Source organism: Labeo rohita, chromosome 2, assembly GCF_022985175.1.
Source record: "Labeo rohita strain BAU-BD-2019 chromosome 2, IGBB_LRoh.1.0, whole genome shotgun sequence".
NCBI lineage: Eukaryota > Metazoa > Chordata > Actinopteri > Cypriniformes > Cyprinidae > Labeo > Labeo rohita.
The window spans coordinates 14,885,504-14,905,311 of NC_066870.1; the positions used below are offsets into that span (position 1 = coordinate 14,885,504).

General features: G+C 36.4%; 1 protein-coding gene across 1 annotated transcript; it reads left to right on the forward strand.

Annotated features, from left to right (window-relative positions):
- Positions 1–11,394, forward strand: ivns1abpb (influenza virus NS1A binding protein b). The gene is made up of 14 exons (XM_051127691.1): positions 1–164; positions 2,062–2,235; positions 2,546–2,666; positions 3,139–3,311; positions 3,427–3,502; positions 3,584–3,757; positions 4,568–4,693; positions 5,453–5,560; positions 5,842–5,959; positions 7,676–7,900; positions 8,293–8,414; positions 8,514–8,772; positions 8,871–9,044; positions 10,956–11,394. The coding sequence occupies exons 3-14, from the start codon at positions 2,556–2,558 to the stop codon at positions 11,210–11,212; spliced, it is 1,923 nt and encodes a 640-aa protein (XP_050983648.1). The 5' UTR covers positions 1–164; positions 2,062–2,235; positions 2,546–2,555; the 3' UTR covers positions 11,213–11,394.
- The last annotated feature ends 8,414 nt before the right edge of the window (positions 11,395–19,808 follow it).

A 19,808-nucleotide genomic window follows, 5' to 3' on the forward strand; every position in this document is an offset into this window, starting at 1 on the left:
CCCATCGTTCTATTGTGCTGTCGTCATCAGTGACGCAGCATAGTTAAGCGCGCGCACTTCGGTGTCATTTGGTAGATTTCGTTAACGGCGGTTCTTTGGATTGATAACTACTTTTTTTCTAAATAGAAATTATGTTCTTCGTCCTAAACAGACAAAGGAAATCGGTAAGACATTTAACCTCGGTTGTGTTTGAAAATTAAAGCAGGATAAAGTGGTTTTAAAGTTAGACGAGCTGGTGAAGTGACTAGAAAATTCCTGTTTGTGTTGTAGTAGTGAAGTGCTGTTTGAGGAGAAGCCATGCTTTAGTGTTTGTTTGCTGTTTTACCTAAACGTTTCGGCTGAGGTAGAGCGATAAAATATTTAGTTTTATGTCCAGAGGATGTAAGGTTGTTTGGTGAATGATTCAGGGTGAGACTCGGCTTGTTCAAACTGAACCTCTGAAACAGACCGCTCCTCACAGATTAACGTTAGTAGCACTTGTCCGATTATCGTTTAAGAGGTACGTTAGTTAATTTAAAGATGAAAATGAAAGAAAAATATATTTTTTTTTATGTGGAACTGAAAGAAAAGGAGGGTTAAGCAGAACGGCAGCCTCAGTCACCGTTTACTTTCATTGTAAAGCAAAATGACGACAATTTAACAATACAACTGGCTTATTTCAGGTATTTCTAATTCCTTATTCACTAAAAACTGTTGATAACGTTGCCTCAGTAATTATACAGTATCTTGTTTTTGTCACATGACCCACCGACCTACTACAGATCTGTTAGGTGATGTTTATATTGTGGATTGTTGTTTTCATTCTGTGGTTTTGAGAAGTCACTTTTGTTAGTTTCAGCAGTAACGTTACTGGTTTAATCTAGAAAAAGCAGTTCCTCCTCGCGCTCCGGGTCGCGTGTACTGTCTTGCGCGCCTTCAACAAACATTAAACCCGGAAATATATATAAAAAAACACCGAGCGCATTACCAGTTCGCAGTAGCAGTGGTTTTTTTTTCTCCATTATGTTTTTCTAGATACATTGACGTTAAATATACTGTATAAGGTTTAGAAGACCTTCATAAATAATGTTGCCGTTGTTTATTTTTACAGTTAAAGTTGTTAGAGGCAATAATATGAACCGAGAATGTTGATATGGACCAAAAAATACAAGTTGGTGGTACAGTTTTGGTAAATGAAGCTATTCTGGCTTTCCACAGCCTTGGAGAGTCTAGAAATATCAGTGTTTTAATTGTGATTTTTCCAGGCCTGGAAAAGACAGGGGATTTTCTATAATCAATACTGAACTTTCTAGCCAAATACAGTAAAATATATTTGTAGAAATCTAAATCTACTGGAAAAGTTCAGTAAAATGGTGAAAGGCTGTGTGAACACTGACATCAGAGCTAAATATGATGTTTTTTGTATCAATGTTTGTGCTGGGGTTGTTAATTGTTTCGAAAAATTTCTTATGCTTTCCAAGGCTGCATTTGTTTGTTTAAAGAAAACTTAATATTGTGGATTTATTTAAAATCTTTTCTATCTGAATGTGTCTTAAAAGGATAGATCACCCAAATATGAAAATTCTGTCATTAATTACTCACCCTCATGTCGTCCCAAACTTGTAGGACCTTCATTCATCTTCAGAACACAAATAAAGATATTTTTGATGAACTGTGAGAGCTTTCTGACCCTGCATAAACAGCAAGGGTCCTAAGGGTCATAAAATTACAGTTTAACCACTGATGTCTCACAGACTATTTTGGTGTCCATGGTGCCTTTCTGGGCCTTGAACATCCTACAAGGATCCTTGCTGTCAATAGAGGGTCAGAAAGCTCTGATTTCATCAAAAATATCGTAATTTGTGTTCTGAAGATGGACAAAGATCTTACAGGTTTGGAACGACATGAGTGTGAGTAATTAATGACAGACTTTTCATTTTTGGGTGAACTACCCCTTTAAAATGTAACTTATTCTTGTGAATTTTTCAGCAGTCATTACTTCAGTTTTCAGTCACATGATCTCTCAGAAATCATTCTAAAAAAAATGGTTGAACTGAATGCATTTGTCTTTCACTTCTTCAGGTCATCATGTGTAATCAAGGCAGTAGAGCTTGTATTCTTTAACCCACTGAGTGACATCAGACACGATCTGTCACGTGAGGTTTGAGCCACTGCCTCTTATCCAGAAACATCTGCGTGTGGTACCTTCTGCTGAAGTGCCTTAGAGCAAGATTGTTCTGCTGTTGAACCTGTTTGGTAAGTGTGTCTACTTACTGGACATGCATGGAATCTGTGGGCATTTCTGAAGAATCTCAAAGAGCTCTTCACATCCCCCACTCTTTACATGTTCATATTAAATATTTAGCTATCTTTGATGATGCCCTCCAATATATGTCTAGCTTTCTCAGCTCAGTTTAACACCGTTTATACCATATTTAAATCAAATCGATTCTCTCCAGTCATTGCACGCAACAGATTTCATGTGGGTCTTCTCATCTTGTACTGTATTAGTGAATACAAAGCAGTCAGTCTCATTTTGCTATGTTTGCTTCCTTGATTTTGATAGATCCATCAAAATGACTCCAAACGGATATTTAATATTTGAAGATGAGAGCTTCCTTGATTCTACTGTGGCCAAGATGAATGCTTTGCGCAAAAGCGGCCAGTTTTGTGACGTCAGACTGCTGGTAAAAACCAACCCTCATCTTTCTTTCAAGAAAAATAACTGTGATCATCTTTTTATACATATGCTGTGCACTATCAGTCATAAGGTTTTTTTTCCCACTTAGGTTGCATTTATTTGATCAAAAATCCAGTAAAAACAGTAATATTTTGAAATATTATTACTGTTTTCTATTTTAGCATATTTTAAAATGTTCATTTATTTCTGTGATGGTAAAGCTGAATTTCCAGCAGTCAATACTCCAGTTTCAAGAAACATTTCCTATTGTCATCAGCGTGGAAAACCGTTGTGCTGGTTCATATTTTTCTGGAAAACTCTTTGATAAATTTAAAGTAAAAAAAAAAAAAAAAAACTGGTTTGATCAATTAAGTATATCCTTGCTGAATAAAGTAATTCATTTCTTATTCTTTTGAACTGTAGATAAAGGCTCTCTGTAGCACAGAGTACTTACTTACAACATACTTGTTCTTTTGCAGGTCTGTGGACATGAGTTGATGGCCCATAAGGCTGTGCTGGCCTGTTGCAGTCCTTATCTATTTGAGATTTTCAATGCTGACTCTGAGCCACAGGGTGGGGTTTCACTAGTAAAATTCGATGACCTCAACCCTGATGCTATGGAGATCTTGCTCAACTATGCCTACACAGCCCAGTACATATATTTATCTTTACTCTTAATTTATTATTTACACACATGCTTAACTTTTCACATTGATCATTTCAAGGACATACAGGTTTCATTTTTTCCCATAATTTCCTGTTGACAGACTGAAGGCTGATAAAGACCTGGTTAGAGAGGTGTATTCTGCAGCAAAGAAGCTAAAATTGGAGAGGGTCAAACAGGTATGTACAGTCATTTACATGGTAGTTCTTTTGTCTATACAGTACTGTACTGACCCCTGATCTCCTGAATCTTGTTCGCAGATCTGTGGAGACTACTTGCTATCAAAAATAGACTCCCAAAGTGCCATATCATACCGTAACTTTGCCAGTAGAATGGCTGATGGGCGGCTTCTGGGCAAGATTGATGCATATATACAGGACCATCTTCAAGAGATCTCAGAACAGGATGACTTCCTTAAACTTCCTCGACTAAAAGTATGTAAATATATTTTATATATAACAAAGTTTGGGATTAGTGAGATTTTTAATGATGATGTTGTTGTGTGTTGTTTTTTTTTTTTTTTTTTTTTTTTTTTAAAAAGAAGTCTCTTTAAAATATAATTTATTTCGGTGATGCAAAGCTGCATTTTCATCAGCCATTACTCCAGTCTTCAGTGTCACATAATTCTTCAAAAATCATTCTAATATTCTGATTTATTATCAGTGTTGGAAACAGTTGTGCTGCTTAATAATTTTTTTGGAACCTGTGATCCTTGCTAAATAAAAGTATTAATTTCTTTCAAAAAAAAAAAAAAGAGAATTTAGAATTTATTGGCCCAAATTTTGAACAGTACTGTGTATTGTTACAAATGATTTCTGTTTTAAATAAATGTTGTTCTTTACAATGTTTTATTCATCAAAGAATCCTTAAAGTTTCCAATGTGTTAATAAATCAGCATATTAGGATGATTTCTGAAGGATGTGACAATGAAGACTGGAATAATGATGCTAAAAATTCAGCTTTGCATCTCAGGAATTAATTCTATTTTAAAGTATATAAAAATAGAAAACCACTATTTTAAATTGTAATAATATTTCACAATATTACTGTTTTGTTTTTTTGTTGTCTTTAATCGAATAAACACAGAAAAGACTTAAAAATAATAATAATAATAATAATAATAAAAAAAAAACCCATCACTGATCCCAAACCTTTGAACGGCAGTATACATATGTGTATGTTGAATATCTTTTATATATGTTATTTGAATTGTTATAATACCATATATAATTGTGTTTTTATAGTTGGAGGTTATGCTAGAAGACAACCTTAACTTGCCAGGTAATGGCAAACTGTACTCAAAAGTGATAAGCTGGGTGCAGCGCAGCTTGTGGAAGAATGGAGAGCCCCTGGAGAAACTGATGGAAGAGGTCAGCATTGTGGCTTTTTTTTTCTACCCATTCCTTTCACTTGCTCATGTCTCCAAAACTTCTGTTTGATGGTTGACTTCGAGTTCCCCCCTTCCCCTGCTCCCCAGAGTTTTTGCCCTTAACCTTGTAAATTTTGCAGTACGTGCTCCTCAAAATACTGAAAAACTGGTTTTCCAGGTGAGCCGAAGGTTAAGTCTGTTTTCCCCCCTTCTCTTTCTATCCCTGGACTGTATTGACCTGAATTGTCTTTTTAACTCAACATTTTCTCCCCAGCAGGCCTTTTTGGACTATTACCGATTTGATTCTAATGGCTGCTCCTCCCCATTGATCTCCCCATCTCTCTTGTAGGTTTAGTAATACACATCAACAGCAGATTTGTCCAGACCTGAAGAAGAATGCAAGATCCCAACCATCAGTGGTACTAAGTCAGCCTACCAAAAGCCATGTGCTCCCATCTGTGCGCACTGTTCCTGAGAGCCTTGCAAGTTTTTTCCAATCCCACTGCGCTGCGATCTGTTTAGATAGCTCTTTGACCCAAAGCGAAGTTACTTCTAATAGGAATGATCTCTCCCTTCCAGCACTTTCCATATTCACAGTGACCATAGATATGTGAAAGGTCATGGCTCCCTCAAGGTCCAGGCAGCACACAGTTGTCAAGGACCTCCCTCATAGCACTGCTTCATGGAACAAGGCAGAACATTGCTTTGTTCTTGTTATGGAAACACCCACATGGGTCTTGTTGGTGTTTTGTTGTTGCAGGTGCAAACGCTGTACTACTCAGCAGATCACAAATTGCATGATGGGAGCCTGCTTGAGGGGCAGGCCGAGGTCTGCAGCTCTGAGGATGACCACATCCAGTTTGTGCAGGTACCTGACTGGTTTTCAGTCCTCCCCTTACAGTGCGCTGCATTGTCTGCTGTAGAATAGCATGGCTCCCATTTTAATACATTTCAAGTGGTTTGCACTAAAAGGGAGTTTTGTGAACCACCACTTGTATTAGCTGTCTGTGCACTGTCGAAGACCCCTTAAATGGTGGTATTGGCACTGGATGGAATGGGTTTAGCCTTTGGCCCTAAGTCTGTATGCATGCAGTAGTGGTAGGGGATGAAGTTGGGGCAGGTTTAGACCTGGCTGGTTTGGTTTTGCAGAAGAAGCCTCCTCGAGAGAGAGACGAGATGAGCACAGGTGCCTCTGGCAGCCTCTCTCCCTCCAACAGCCAGTTCAACAAGCACGAATGGAAGTATATTGCCTCAGAGAAGACCACAAGTAAGTCTATAGTGCTTCATCGGACAAGCTTTTTTAAAATCGGTTTTAAAATGTAGTTTCTTACAATCAGTAATAATGATTTTTCATGTTAGTTATTTAATTTTTAAACTGTTGTGGTGCCGAGGTGTTTGTTTTTTGTTTTTTTTTTTTGTTTTTTTTTTCCCTTTCTTTTTCTTTCTTTCTTTCTTTCTTTCTTTCTCAGGGTCCTTTGAATAAAATGCCATTTATTTAAAATATAAAATTTAGTGACATTTTATGTTTTTACCAAGTCCACCAAATTAGTATATTTAGAGCCCTTTGATTTATGCGTGGACGGAATTGCGGAATCCAGTCATAAAAAATGGGTTTTACAATATTAAGGTGGAATGTCAAAGATTTTGCTAAATTATGGATGAGTAAATCAAAAGTTCAGTACACTTAGCATATGTCTGTAAATATTAAGCCACAAAAATACTATTTAAATATTAATTCTGCATGTCTCTGTGTGAATGAATGCCGCAGATGTGTGCTTTTGTTTACTACACAAACTGAAGCACGTGTGATGCTTGTGACGTTTCAGCCTCTGCCGCCTCAATATATGAGTACATGAACACAAACATGATCTCTAGAACTGCTCTGAGAGTCAACTTATAAGCATTTTATCATTTATTGTAAGGAAAAACTACGGCCATGTGATATAGACTAATTCAGTGTTTGGAATGGGCGGAGCTTATGAAAGCCATGGAATAAAAGAATAAAAAAAATATATATTTCAAAATTCTGACTTTATTCTCGCAATTCTGATAAGAATTAACTCATCAGTGTTCTGTAAAACATAAGTTTAGTATTTCATGCTGTAACTGTAATACAATATGTCCCCTGTGAACTGCATATATGAATATTATGTAGATAATTTGTTTAAATCAAATTAATCAATCACATTACCAGAAAACAGCTTACTTCCGCATTGAAAAATAAGGTGGATACAGACAAAAACTTGAAGGTCTTCACAGCAGCCCATCAAAATAAAAGTGGTTTAATTTGAAGAAACTTTGACATAAATATATTACCTAATGTAGTATTTACTACTACTAATAAAATTAAAACGTTTTGAAGGAATATTTAACATAAAATTATTTACCAGAAAAACATAAAGTTACAACACAGTATTTCTGAAAATAAATAAATAAATAAAATAATAATAAATAGCAAACAGAATTTGGTTAAAATAAAACTGAATAAAAAAGTGATTTCATAGGGCTGTAAATTTATTGTGTACTTTTCATGATTTTAATTAATTAGACATGCTTTTGAATATTTCTTTATTTAACCTTTGAAACAGTCTAGAAAAATTGAAACGGAAAAAAAATAAATTTGAAAAAGTTCAAATGAATTTGGAAAATAATAAAATAGATTTCACAACCTTTACCTATATATTATAATAATTTCTGAAGGATCATGTGAGACTGAAGACTGGAGTAATGGCTGCTGAAAATTCAGTTATCCCATGACAGACATAAATTAATGTTTAAAACACATTTTAAATAGGAAAAAAACATTTAAATTGTAACTTTTCGCAATATTACTGAGTATAATGTATTTTTTAGCCAAAAAAATGCAAGCTTGGTGAGCTTTATTCCAAACTTTTAAGAGTGAAATCTGTTATACTACTACTAGTGTGTTTATTAAATTAACTGGATGCCAAGGGGCTAAGCCTTTCTGTCTGCTCTTTTCTAGACAATGCATACCTGTGTCTGGCTGTTTTAAGAGGTGTGCTGTGTGTGATCTCTCTGCACGGCCGCACCAGTCCTCATACATCCCCATCTGTTACGCCATGTGCACTGAAGAGCCCGAGCTTTGAGGCTCAACCAGAGGAACTACAGGAGAAGCTGTTGAAGCCCATGCATTATGACCGCTCAGGCCTGGGAACCGCTGAACTGGACGGCAAGCTCATTGCTGCAGGTATGCAAGCCCAGACATTGATAAAGTAGTCCTTAAAGGAAATAAAAAAACTTAGTTGGATTAAAAGGCAAAAAATTGTAAAACTTACATTTAGCCCCCAATTAAAGTATTTTACTTGGCTACCTTCAATTTATTTTATTTTTTTAGTTTTTGTTGTTTTTATTTATTACCAGAGCAGAACATGCACATAGGCCACGTGTGCCTTGTAATGCCATTCATGCAAATTATGCAAAGCAAAACACTGAGAGAGTTTATAGTAGTGGAGCTGGTGAAAAACAAATACAAAACGAAAGCACCACATGTGTAGTATGAGGTGTGATTGGAAAAAACAATTGTCATAGATGGAAACAGGAGTTAGTTGTGCAGATCTGATGTACATAGTATCTGTCCAGGTGGCTATAACAGAGAAGAGTGCTTGAGGACTGTGGAGTGTTATGACCCAAAGAAGGACTGCTGGACTTTCATTGCTCCCATGCGCACTCCACGAGCTCGCTTCCAGATGGCTGTGTTAATGGTAAAGACACTGCACAGTTTCCAATCCTGAAGCAGTTTTGGTGTATCTACCATTAAAGCTAAGTGAATGTTTTATTTTTTTTTTTTTTTTCTTCCTCAGGGTGAGCTGTATGTGATGGGTGGCTCCAATGGTCACTCAGATGAGCTGAGCTGTGGAGAAATGTATAACCCCAAGGCTGACGAGTGGATTCAGGTCCCTGAGCTCCGCACCAACCGTTGCAATGCAGGCGTGTGCTCTTTGCAGAACAAGCTTTTTGTGGTGGGTGGGTCTGATCCTTGTGGCCAAAAGGGCTTGAAGAATTGTGACTCTTTTGACCCAGTGGCAAAAGTGTGGACCAGCTGTGCACCCCTCAACATCAGTATGTCAATGCAATTTTATGTTCTGAAATGACTTCGATTTTTGTAAACCCTAAATGTGTGATTCACCATGTACATTATCTCTCTTTTTTTTGTTTAGGGAGGCACCAGGCGGCAGTGTGCGAGCTAAATGGATTTGTGTATGTGATAGGTGGCGCTGAGTCCTGGAACTGCTTAAACTCAGTAGAGCGCTACAACCCAGCAAACAACACATGGACCCTGGTGGCTCCCATGAATGTGGCCCGTCGTGGAGCTGGTGTGGCTGTGTGTGAAGGTAAATGGAGACTCGTGTTTACAGGAATAGTTCACCCAAAAATAAAATTTAAAAAATTGCTGAAAATGTACTCACCCTCAGGCCATCCAAGATGCAGATGACATTTCATTGGAACAGATTTGGAAAAGTTAGCATTACATCACATTTCCACTACATTTTTGTTTACTTTATTATTATTATTATTATTATTATTATTATTATTATTATTATTATTATTATTAATTTTATTTATTTATTTTATAAGCACATATCCCTTCACACACAATTTTCGCAACACATCATACTATATATATATATATATATATATATATATATATATATATATATATATATATATATATATATATATATATATATATATATTTTTTTTTTTTTTTTTTTTTTTTTTAAATTATTATTACAGACACAGTCGTGTAAACATGGCTGAATAAGCGAAAAGACAAACAGATGAACTGAATCAATTGCGAGAGTCATATATCTGCTCCAACTGATTCAGACTTGTGACTTCGATCTTTCATTTCAAGTGATTCACTAGCAAAAACCAGATCAAATTAAGAGAGGCATTCATTTTTAAACCGTTTCAAAGCACTTGATTCAGATAGGGACTTCAAATTGCGTATCGCAAATCATTTGATTTAGGTCGGGACTCTGCGAATTGAATGATTTGCAATCCGTGCCCCAAATCCTGATCTAAAATGATGGTTTGCGAATTATTTGATTTAGATCGGGACTTCAAAACGCATAATGCAAATCATTTGATTCAGATCGGGACTTCAAATCGCATATCGCAAATCATTTAATTTAGATTGGAACTTTGTGTATCGCGAATCATTTGATTCAGATCGGGACTTATTCCACAAATTGAATGATTTGCAATCCGTGCTCCGAGTCCTGATCTGAAATGGGATTCAGGGTTTGGGAATCATTTGATTTAGAATAGGGACTTTGGAGCGTGCTTGCAAATCATTTGATTCAGATGGGGACTTTGGAGCGTGGTCGCGAATCATTTGATTTAGATTGAAACTTTGTGTATGGCAAATCATTTGATTCAGATCGGGACTCTGCGAATTGAATGATTCGCAATCCTTGCTCTGAGTCCTGATCTGAAATGATGGTTCGCGTATCATTTGATATAGACTGGGACTTTGGAGCGTGCTTGTGAATCATTTGATTTAGATCGGGACTTCAAAATGCATATCGCATATCATTTGATTCAGATCAGGCCTTTGCGAATTGCTATGCAAATTGATTCACAATCCGTGCTCCGAGTCCTGATTTGAAATGATGGTTCGTAATTCATTATTCAGATAAGGAATCCAGTGCTGGTTCGCAAACCCTCAATATCATTTGTTTCAGATCTGGATTTTGGAGTTGGTCTTTTTTGAATCTTTTTTTTTTTTTTTTATTTATTTTTTTTTTTTTTTTTCCTTAAACAGTGGGAAACATCAAACCATAAGTGAGATCTTTGATTGAAGTTCTTGAAAATTAAAAAGTAGGGCTTGAAAAGTCCTTGGAAATTTGTTTACAGTATCCGTATGAGCCGTGCAAACAGCTGATTTAAAAACATCACAATAATTCACAAGTAACCCACATGACTTCATTCATCAATAAAGCATTATAACTTTAAACTATCATTTTTGGTCAAAATATGCTATTATAACGCTTCCTCAAACATGTTTTGGACCACTTTTACTTGTAAACTTGTGAATGATGGATTTGTTAATACAAACATGCTTTTGCATCACTAGAGTAATATGGATTATTGTGACGTTTTTATCAGTTGTTTGGACTCTCATTCTGACGGCACCCATTCACTACAGAAGATCCATTGATGAGTAATCCAAGTGATGTAATTGACTGAAGCTTGTCGGATTTAGGGCTTGCCTTTAAGTAATTTCCAACTGTTTCCAGGGAAGCTGTTTGTGGTTGGAGGATTCGACGGCTCTCACGCTCTGCGCTGTGTTGAGGTTTACGACCCAGCCAAGAACGAGTGGAGGATGTTGGGAAGCATGACATCAGCACGCAGCAACGCAGGCCTGGCTATGCTAAACGGTGTGCTCTGTGCAGTCGGGGGCTTTGATGGCAATGAGTTTCTCAACACCATGGAGGTGTATGACCCGGAGAACAATGAGTGGAGTCCATTTATAGAGGCATTAACTAAGAACTGAAGGGTATTGGAATCTGTCCTTTCTCTCCTTGTTTTACTGATGTTCATCTGTTTAGGTGATGAGGAGAGAAACTCTGATAGATGCTTGTATAAAGTTGCCCAAAGCAACATAAAGCCTTTGCATATTGCATAATTACTATGTATATAAAATTTTTTTTTTTTTTTTTTTTTTTTTTTTTTATTGCTATCAAAGCCAGTACCTGGAGTGATATTTGAAGGTGGTATGGTTAATGTCATGAGAGCCGGTTAATTGGATGATAATGTGAACCGTGGCGAAGATTCATGGCAACGTGCTTAGTTCATCATGAATGATTTGACATTGATTTAATGCCTTGCTTATTGAAGATGAGATCTATATATGTATAGCTGGAGGGTCTTAGACAACAAAATACTTACAGCTCATCTTAAATGGAGCCATACTGCTTCAGTGGGATTGTATCTTTTGCCTTTTTATAGCATTTTTATACAACTTATGTAAGTGTCTAACATGTAAACCTGACAAGCGTACATTCCAGTTATGAATGAATCTGCAACTGCAGGCTTTTTACGAAGATGCTTATCTATATTTGCTTTATGCTAAAAAAGCCAATGATGAATAATGCCACTTTTAACACCAATTAATGTTTCATCTCATTCATTTCTGTATTTAAATCTGTTAAACCTGATTTCCTTTGATTTGTCTTTTGGTACAAAAAAGTTGCAAAATTTAATAAACCATTTCAACTTGTAAATGGTGTGATTTGCATGTCTTTTATTTATCCATCCAAACATCCATCCAAGAGTTTTTGGCTCTTTAAAAAAAATAAATAAATAATAATACTAATAATAATAAATTGGCTGGATTTAGGTTTTCTGTTAATTATTCTGAAGAGTAAAACATGCCTGTTTGATAATGTCTCTCCATTAAAGGGACAGTTCTCCCAAAAAAGAAAATCATTAATTACTCACTCTCATGTTGCTCCACACCCGTTAGAACACAAATTAATCCGAGAGCTTTCTGACCCTGCATAGACAGCAACACAACTACTACATTTAAGGTCCAAAAGTTAGTAACGCTATTGATAAAAATAGTCCATGTGACATCAGTGGGTCAACCTTAATTTTATGAAGCGACAAGAATACTTTTTGTGTGCAAAGAAAACAAAAATATATATAGCTGCAAGCAGCAATTACTGGGGTTCAAGCACTTTAAGACATTTAAGCACATGAAAAAAATACATTATTTATCAAGCCTGTAACCATGTAAATAAATGATTTAAATTTTCTGGTCATTTACCATAGAAATATGTTTTTTTAACATTTATGACTTTGTCGGACAGCTGTCGTCTGATCTCCCTAAAACCCTGCGTGCTTGTTAAGAATCACCTGTCACATTTGCTCACCAGGTTTCGTGAAGTTTTGAGTTTTCGTTTAGGCTTTATAGGCTTTTAGGTATATTTGGACTGGCTCCTTTTCTAAACATTATAACTTCCCAAAGCATGAATTTCAACATTTTTTTGATAATTACTGACCTAGAGAGTCCAGAGAATTGCACAGCAGTGTTTTTTCCCCCGACTGTGCGAAAAACTAGTTGGCAAAAGTAGGTTTTTTACATTTTTATGGTTTGATTGACAGCGGTGATTCTAGAGGCAAAGTTGTTCGAAATGAGGAGGTCTGTTGTATGATATTGTGCATATGTGTGGAAAAAACAACTCAGTATTACAATATGGGTTTCAACACTACACGTTAGAACCAATAAAGGACGAGTAATTATGACCGGAAAGGTCAAGGAGATGTGTGGCTCAGATGTGGGAACAGTTCAATATGGAGATTGGGTATCATCATATCATGCAGATTACATGCTGCATTAAGAGGATTATGTACAGGAGTAGTGGAGAGTAGCCAGTGAAATTTGTGTAAAATGATTTCTTGGCAGTTGGCCTGCAGGTCACAATGTGCCCCATTCATAAAAGAGCAGAGCCGTCCTAGTCCCTGATATCTGTGTATGTGTGGACAGGCCGATCTAGGGTCAGTCAGTGTCACTGTGAAATGAAGGGAAGGTGGAAGTCAATGGCTATCAACAACTGTTTGGTTACCAACATTCTTCAAAATATTTTTTTTTTTTTTTTTTGCGTTCAGCAGAAGAAAAAACCTCATAAAGGTTTGGAATAACTTGAGGGTGAGTAAATGACGGAAAACATTTCATTTTGGACAACATTAAATTTTTGAAATGTATATAGAGGCATTATTTTCATGAGCCTGGGTAGAAAATATTGTTCATGGTTTTAGTCAACTAACCTTAATGTGAACAGATATATGTGATCCAGGACCACAAAACCAGTCTTAAGTAGCACGGGTATATTTGTAGCAGTAGCCAAAAATACATTGTATGGGTCAAAATTATCGATTTTTCTTTTATGTCAAAAATCATAAGGATATTAAGTAAAGATAACGTTCCAAGAAGATAATTTTTGATTAATTATATGCATTGCTAAGAACTTCATTTGGACAACTTTTAACGCGATTTACTCAATATTTATTTAATATTAATATTCTAGATTTTCAAATAGTTGTATCTCAAATATTGTCCTATACATCAATGGAAAAATTATTCAGCTTTATTCAGCTTTCAGATGATATAGAAATCTCAATTTCATTTCATTTAAAAATTTACCTTTATGACTGGTTTTGTGGTCCAGGGTTACATATAGTTTCGTATTGATGTATATTATTTAATTAAAAGAAAAGACATAAACTTTTTCCCCACTGCTCTGGTCCTTTAGAAGGACTTTACATTTGAATAACTTGATACAATCTGCTTCTGTAAATATGTGTAGAGACTAGAGAACCACAGGATGTAGTGACTCATATGGAAACCACACCATTTACTACCCTACTAGAACTGCATTTCAGTCTATTCAAAGTTAAAATGCTGTATTGTTTTCTATACTCTGAAAAGATGTACTGAAATCGCCAGTATTCTGAATGTTCAGTGTAAGTAACAGAATGAGGATTATAGTTGTGTGCAATATAAAAACCAAATATAACAGCATACTAAACCCTTGTAACAGGGGATTACGTAATAGCCATGCCATTTTTCATAGTTGTGGTCTCTTACATAAGGCAGGCAGCGCCTGTGAGTACAGGTTTTAAGGACTCATGCATAACGGCCTTGCTTGTACTGCTAGAAAAAAACTGCTGTTCTTTCACTCACTTTATTGCCAGGATGTATGTGCTGGCAGCCAGTCCCAAAACAGGTGTGTGATAAACAGGAAATGGTACGTTTGTATTCGTAGCCCACAAAGTCACTCTCTAGAAGACGTGAGGTTAGTTGTTGACCTCTTCTCTCTTTAATAGCTTTGAAGACTTTCTTCAAAGCCAATGAGCCTCCTATAGTCTAAATTACACTTCATCTTTTGTAGATATATTAAAGGGGTCCTATTATGCTCTTTTACAAAGTCTTGATTTTGTTTTGGGGGTGTACTAGAACATGTTTTCATGCTTGGTGGTTCGAAAAACTCATTATTTTCACATAATTTACATTATTACAATACCTTTCTCCCCAGCCTGGCACAAATGGCTCGATTAGTGCTGGTTTAGATTAAGGCCTGCCTTCCAAAAAACTAAATGTGTTGTGATTGGTTAGCTCTAGTCTAGTGCAAGTTTATGCATTAAAAAAACACACTTGTGTTATAAGTGAAGCTATCTACACTGTATAATGAATAAATCTCTTAACACACACTGCACAGGTCTGCGGCGCCTTACGGCTCCGACGCAGCCACCGGAGTGGATCGCGATCACTCTAGTCAATGCTATTGTTTCTACAAGCGGCATCTCTGCGGCGCGTTGCGGCTCTGACGTGGTCACGCTAGTCAATGCTTGCATTTTTATCCACCGTGCTGCGGCTCGTTGAAGCGTCTTAGAAGCTGCTAATCCCCCACCTCGTCCCTACCCACCTCCCAACCAATCAAATTTCCATAGGCGGGATTTATTTTTATGATATTCTAATGGGATGCGTTATGACATAATACCATCCAGAAAAGAAATGCTGTAGTCCAAAGGAGCCATTCGTTGTAGTTCTTGAAAAGAGTTTTTTTTTAAAAAATGAAATATCTCCCTTTGGAGTGGACTTGTGTGAGATTTGTAACTTTGCAGATCTTTTTATGCCCAAACATGCGCACCACACACTGACTAAAGTTCAAAAAGTTCATAATAGGACCCCTTAAAGAACAAATTCAGGAAAACAACTTAAGTATGCAATCATTTTTGGTTCCCAGCACATTTAGGGAATGTTATTTTATGGTCGTAAAAACAGACCTAAAAAGAACATGTAATGTTTCCCAAAACATTTATAAAATACATCAAATTTGACTCAAATATTGGCATGGTTATGGTAAAAAAAAAAAAAAAACCTAACTAAGAAGAATGTTCCCAAAAACAACCAAACGGTATCCAAATCTTAATATTATGAGAACATTCCAAAAACAGTCTGGCTTTCATTTTTGACTTAGCCACTCTAAATCAACTATCCATGACTCATATGGACAGGATACTGGCACAATGGACAACTACAGTCAGTGCATTTGCATCACGTGACCTTCCTTAGTTCTTCAGGCCTGACCATGCAGCTCCACCCTCAAGCAGAGCATGTTGTTACCATTATTTATATTTGCTAGGAATTAGCAAACTAGACAAACTCCCTGTATCACCAGCGGCCCTGATTTACAGCACTTTTCCAGAGTTCTGCTAAAAAGTGAGTGAATGGTTCATTGAATTATGCAGTAATGACTCATCCAGTATATGAGTAAACTATTAAGAAGTTTACATACCCGCACTGCCAGAGGTAACGGAAGCTGGACATAGTGGTGGATGAAAAAAGAGGGGAAGCAGGCATTGTATTTTTGGCACTAGGCAGAAAATATCCTCTAGCAGGATCACGTTTATAAATTTGACACAGAACATGTTCTGTGTAAATATGCGCTACATGGACATCTTGTTGCTTTTTCAGCATCTTACTCATACGCAGTATGTTTTTAGGTTAAAACTTAAATGGTTTAGAACACACCATAGAACTTATTTTAGATGACATAGCATCTTAAAGGGTTAAGATGCTATGTCATCTAAAATAAGTTCTATGGTGTGTTCTAAACCATTTAAGTTTTAACCTAAAATGAAAATTCTGTCATTAATACTTACCCTCATGTCGTTCTAAACCCATAAGACCTTCGTTCATCTTTGAAACACAACTTAAGATATTTTTGATGAAATCCGAGAGCTTGTTGAGCCTGAATAGATAGCAACACAGCTGACACATTCAGGGCCCAGAAAGGTGGTAAGGACATTGTTAAAATAGTCCATGTGACATCAGTGGTTCAACCTTAATTTTATGAAGCTACAAAAATACTTTTTGGGTGCAAGGGTGGGGGGGGTTGGGTTAATAAATGCCTCCTGAAGTGAATCAATGCGTTTGTGTAAGAAAAATATCTATATTTAATGTGGTCATCAGATGCCCATTTTCCACAAGTTGATCTGATTCTGTAGGGTCTTAATAAGAAGTCTATAACACACTTTGGTTAAAGGGGTCATCGGATGCCCATTTTCCACAAGCTGATATGATTCTTTAGGGTCTTAATGAAAAGTCTATAATATACTTTGGTTAAAAATTTGGTTGCCAAAATCAGCTCTGCAAAAATCATCTAATCGAGGCTGCTTTAAATGCTAATGAGCTCTGCTCACCCCATCCCTCTCTTCTGTGGGGTGAAAAGCCAGTCTGTTTATTTTAGCCACGAAACTTGCTAAGTAAGCATAAAACTCCTTATACTCACTTCTGCTGTAGGTGAAGCTGCATCACGAATGATTCGCAAGAACATAGACGCATTTATGTAGATCGCAGGGGCGCATTTCTCTCTAAAACAATAGTAATGTTAATCCTCTGCATCTTTAGCGGCTCAGATGTTGGGAATAAATTATGACTGCTATGTTCATTACCACATCCAACAACAGAACACCTTAATCGCTAAATCGGAGACATTCTTGTCTTCACCAGCACCGGAGTTGACACAATAGTGTTCGGGGTCAGACTGTTCACAGCTCAGTCAGGGCGGGTCTAAGGTAAGACGGTCATGTTAATCAACTATCGTGGGACGTCACACCAACAAGAAGCTGAGAATGGCTTGATTTGAAAAAGGGGATATTTCTTATAAAGATCACAAAAATACCAACACACAAATGCCAACACACATTTATGTTCAAACAACATGTAAAAGTGAGTTTTGCATCCAATGACCCCTTTAAAACTTCATAAACCAGAATCTCTATTGTTTCATACACAACTGTCTGTCATACACACTGTCATACACACGTTCACAAGAGAGTGGTGTTCCAGAGGATGACGTATGCGTAGCGTAAGCTCCGGTGAGAATATGCTAGTCTTGTGACAACCAAGTTTTGTTTACAGCAAAGGAAAATCAGTCTCCTCTTGGCTTAAATTTAAATCCGCCAACATTTTTCTTTACAAATCCTTGTTTTGTACTTCTAACTGGGGCTTACGCTACGCCTACATTCTACGTCATCCGCTGGAACGCCACTCTCTCGTGAACTCACGTACGACAGTTAGCAGAAACTAGAGATTATAGTTTATAATGTTTAATATATGGGTATTTTTATTGCATAAATGCATCAATTCACTTCAGAAAGCCTTTTTTAACCCTCTGGAGCCTTGCGGAATACTTTTTATCATGGATGGATGGACTTTATTTGATTTCAAATTTTCAACACCCATTCACTGCCATTATAAAGCTTGGAAGAGCCAGGACATTTTTTAATATAACTCTGATTGTATTCGTTGATGGATTGAGGTGAGTAAATAATAGGGTAATTTTCATTTTTGGGTGAACTGTCTCTTTAAAAAAACTCAAGCATTTAAAGTAACAGAACACAAGCTACATGCATTTAGTAAAAAATGTACATTATTGTACATTGGTGTGAACACTAATATAGTTTAACTCTTAGAGAATGCCCCATACCACAACTATAAAGATTACGACACAGAGCAATATGATGCTCAAAATGATTTTTTTGTTTTGAGGGTCAGAACCTCTTTTATTTACAAATACTTATTTAGTTATGTAACATGACTCCCAGTCCCAGAAGACAACTCATTATGCAGCGTGTGGTTTCAGTTCAGATGAATCCTCTTTGCTCAAGCTGTTAAGCATTCACATCCCATGGGTGAAGGAAGTCCTTCTGGGACTCATTACTAACTATGCAGACTGTCGAGAGAGTGAAGGTGAAGAACAATTGTTCTAATGAACGTCCATATGAATATTCACAACTGACATGATTATTGCTCTAAAAGAACACTTTCCTTCATGGACATACAATAGGCCTACATATAGAACTTCTAAATGTCTATTCCAGTTATCTGTATGTACAAACAATGATTTACTGTAATTAGGAAATACATTCTCTGTTTAATGACTAAAAACTTCCGATATACACTACCAGTCAAAAGTTTTTAAACAGTAAGATTTATTATCATCAGCATTTAAAACAGTTCAGTACATTTTTTTCAGGATCAAGGATGAATAGAAAGACTCAAAGATCAGCATTTATCTGATATTAAAAAGTGGGAAGAGAAGTTACAGAAATTAATAAATAATAAAAATAAATGTTTTTGAGGAATCAAAATATTAGAATGATTTCTGAAGGATCATGTGACTGGAGTAATGATGCTAAAAATTCAGCGTTTAAATCACTTGAATAAATTATATTTTAAAATATATTCAAACAGAAAACAGTTATTTTAAAAAGTAAAAATATTTCAAAATTGTACTGTTTGTGCTGTACCTTAGATCAAATAAATGCAGGCTTGGTGAACAGAAGAGACTTCTTTAAAAAAACAAAAATTTTACTGTTCAAAAACTTTTGACTGGTAGTGTATTTTAAATATGCCTCGTTAAATAGAACATACAGAGTGACAGAACTCTGCTGAACTTTCAGTTTTCTTTTTTCAGGTACGTGACTCAAACAATAAATACTTTCCTTTGAATGTGAAAGCAACAGGTTAAAATTACATATAAAGGTCACAAAATTCTTCACGTCATGCTAGAAAATATACATATTTGTGTCAGCATGTCATAAATCACAACTACACAGCAGCGCAGACGTAAAGATAAGCTCTCTGTTTTCTGTAAAAGGACTTGGTGCATGATCTGCTTGAGAACTAGCGTCAGGCTGTCATGTGATCTGTAGTGAACACTGCGTTCCTCTGATTTAGGATGTTAAACAGCACCTTGTAGCAACAGCACACCAACAATTGTCCCAAATGCCCAAATGATGGCACGGTGCCTAGGCGTTCCGATTTGGAACCCCTAAACAAGAGTTTTTGTCACCCCCTAAACAAAGCAAGAAAGTGTTGGAGAGCACTCACACAGAGTGCACCAATCACAACACAGCACATTTTGTACTTTTATCTCATTGGCTGAGGAGGCTTAATTCGGAACAGACTGACACTTTCTTTGAATGACAACAAGGATTTTGTGGCTTGAACATAAAGAACATGTGCTTCATGTGCTCAACAACAACAACATTAGCACGTTATAAACGAAACAGTCAGT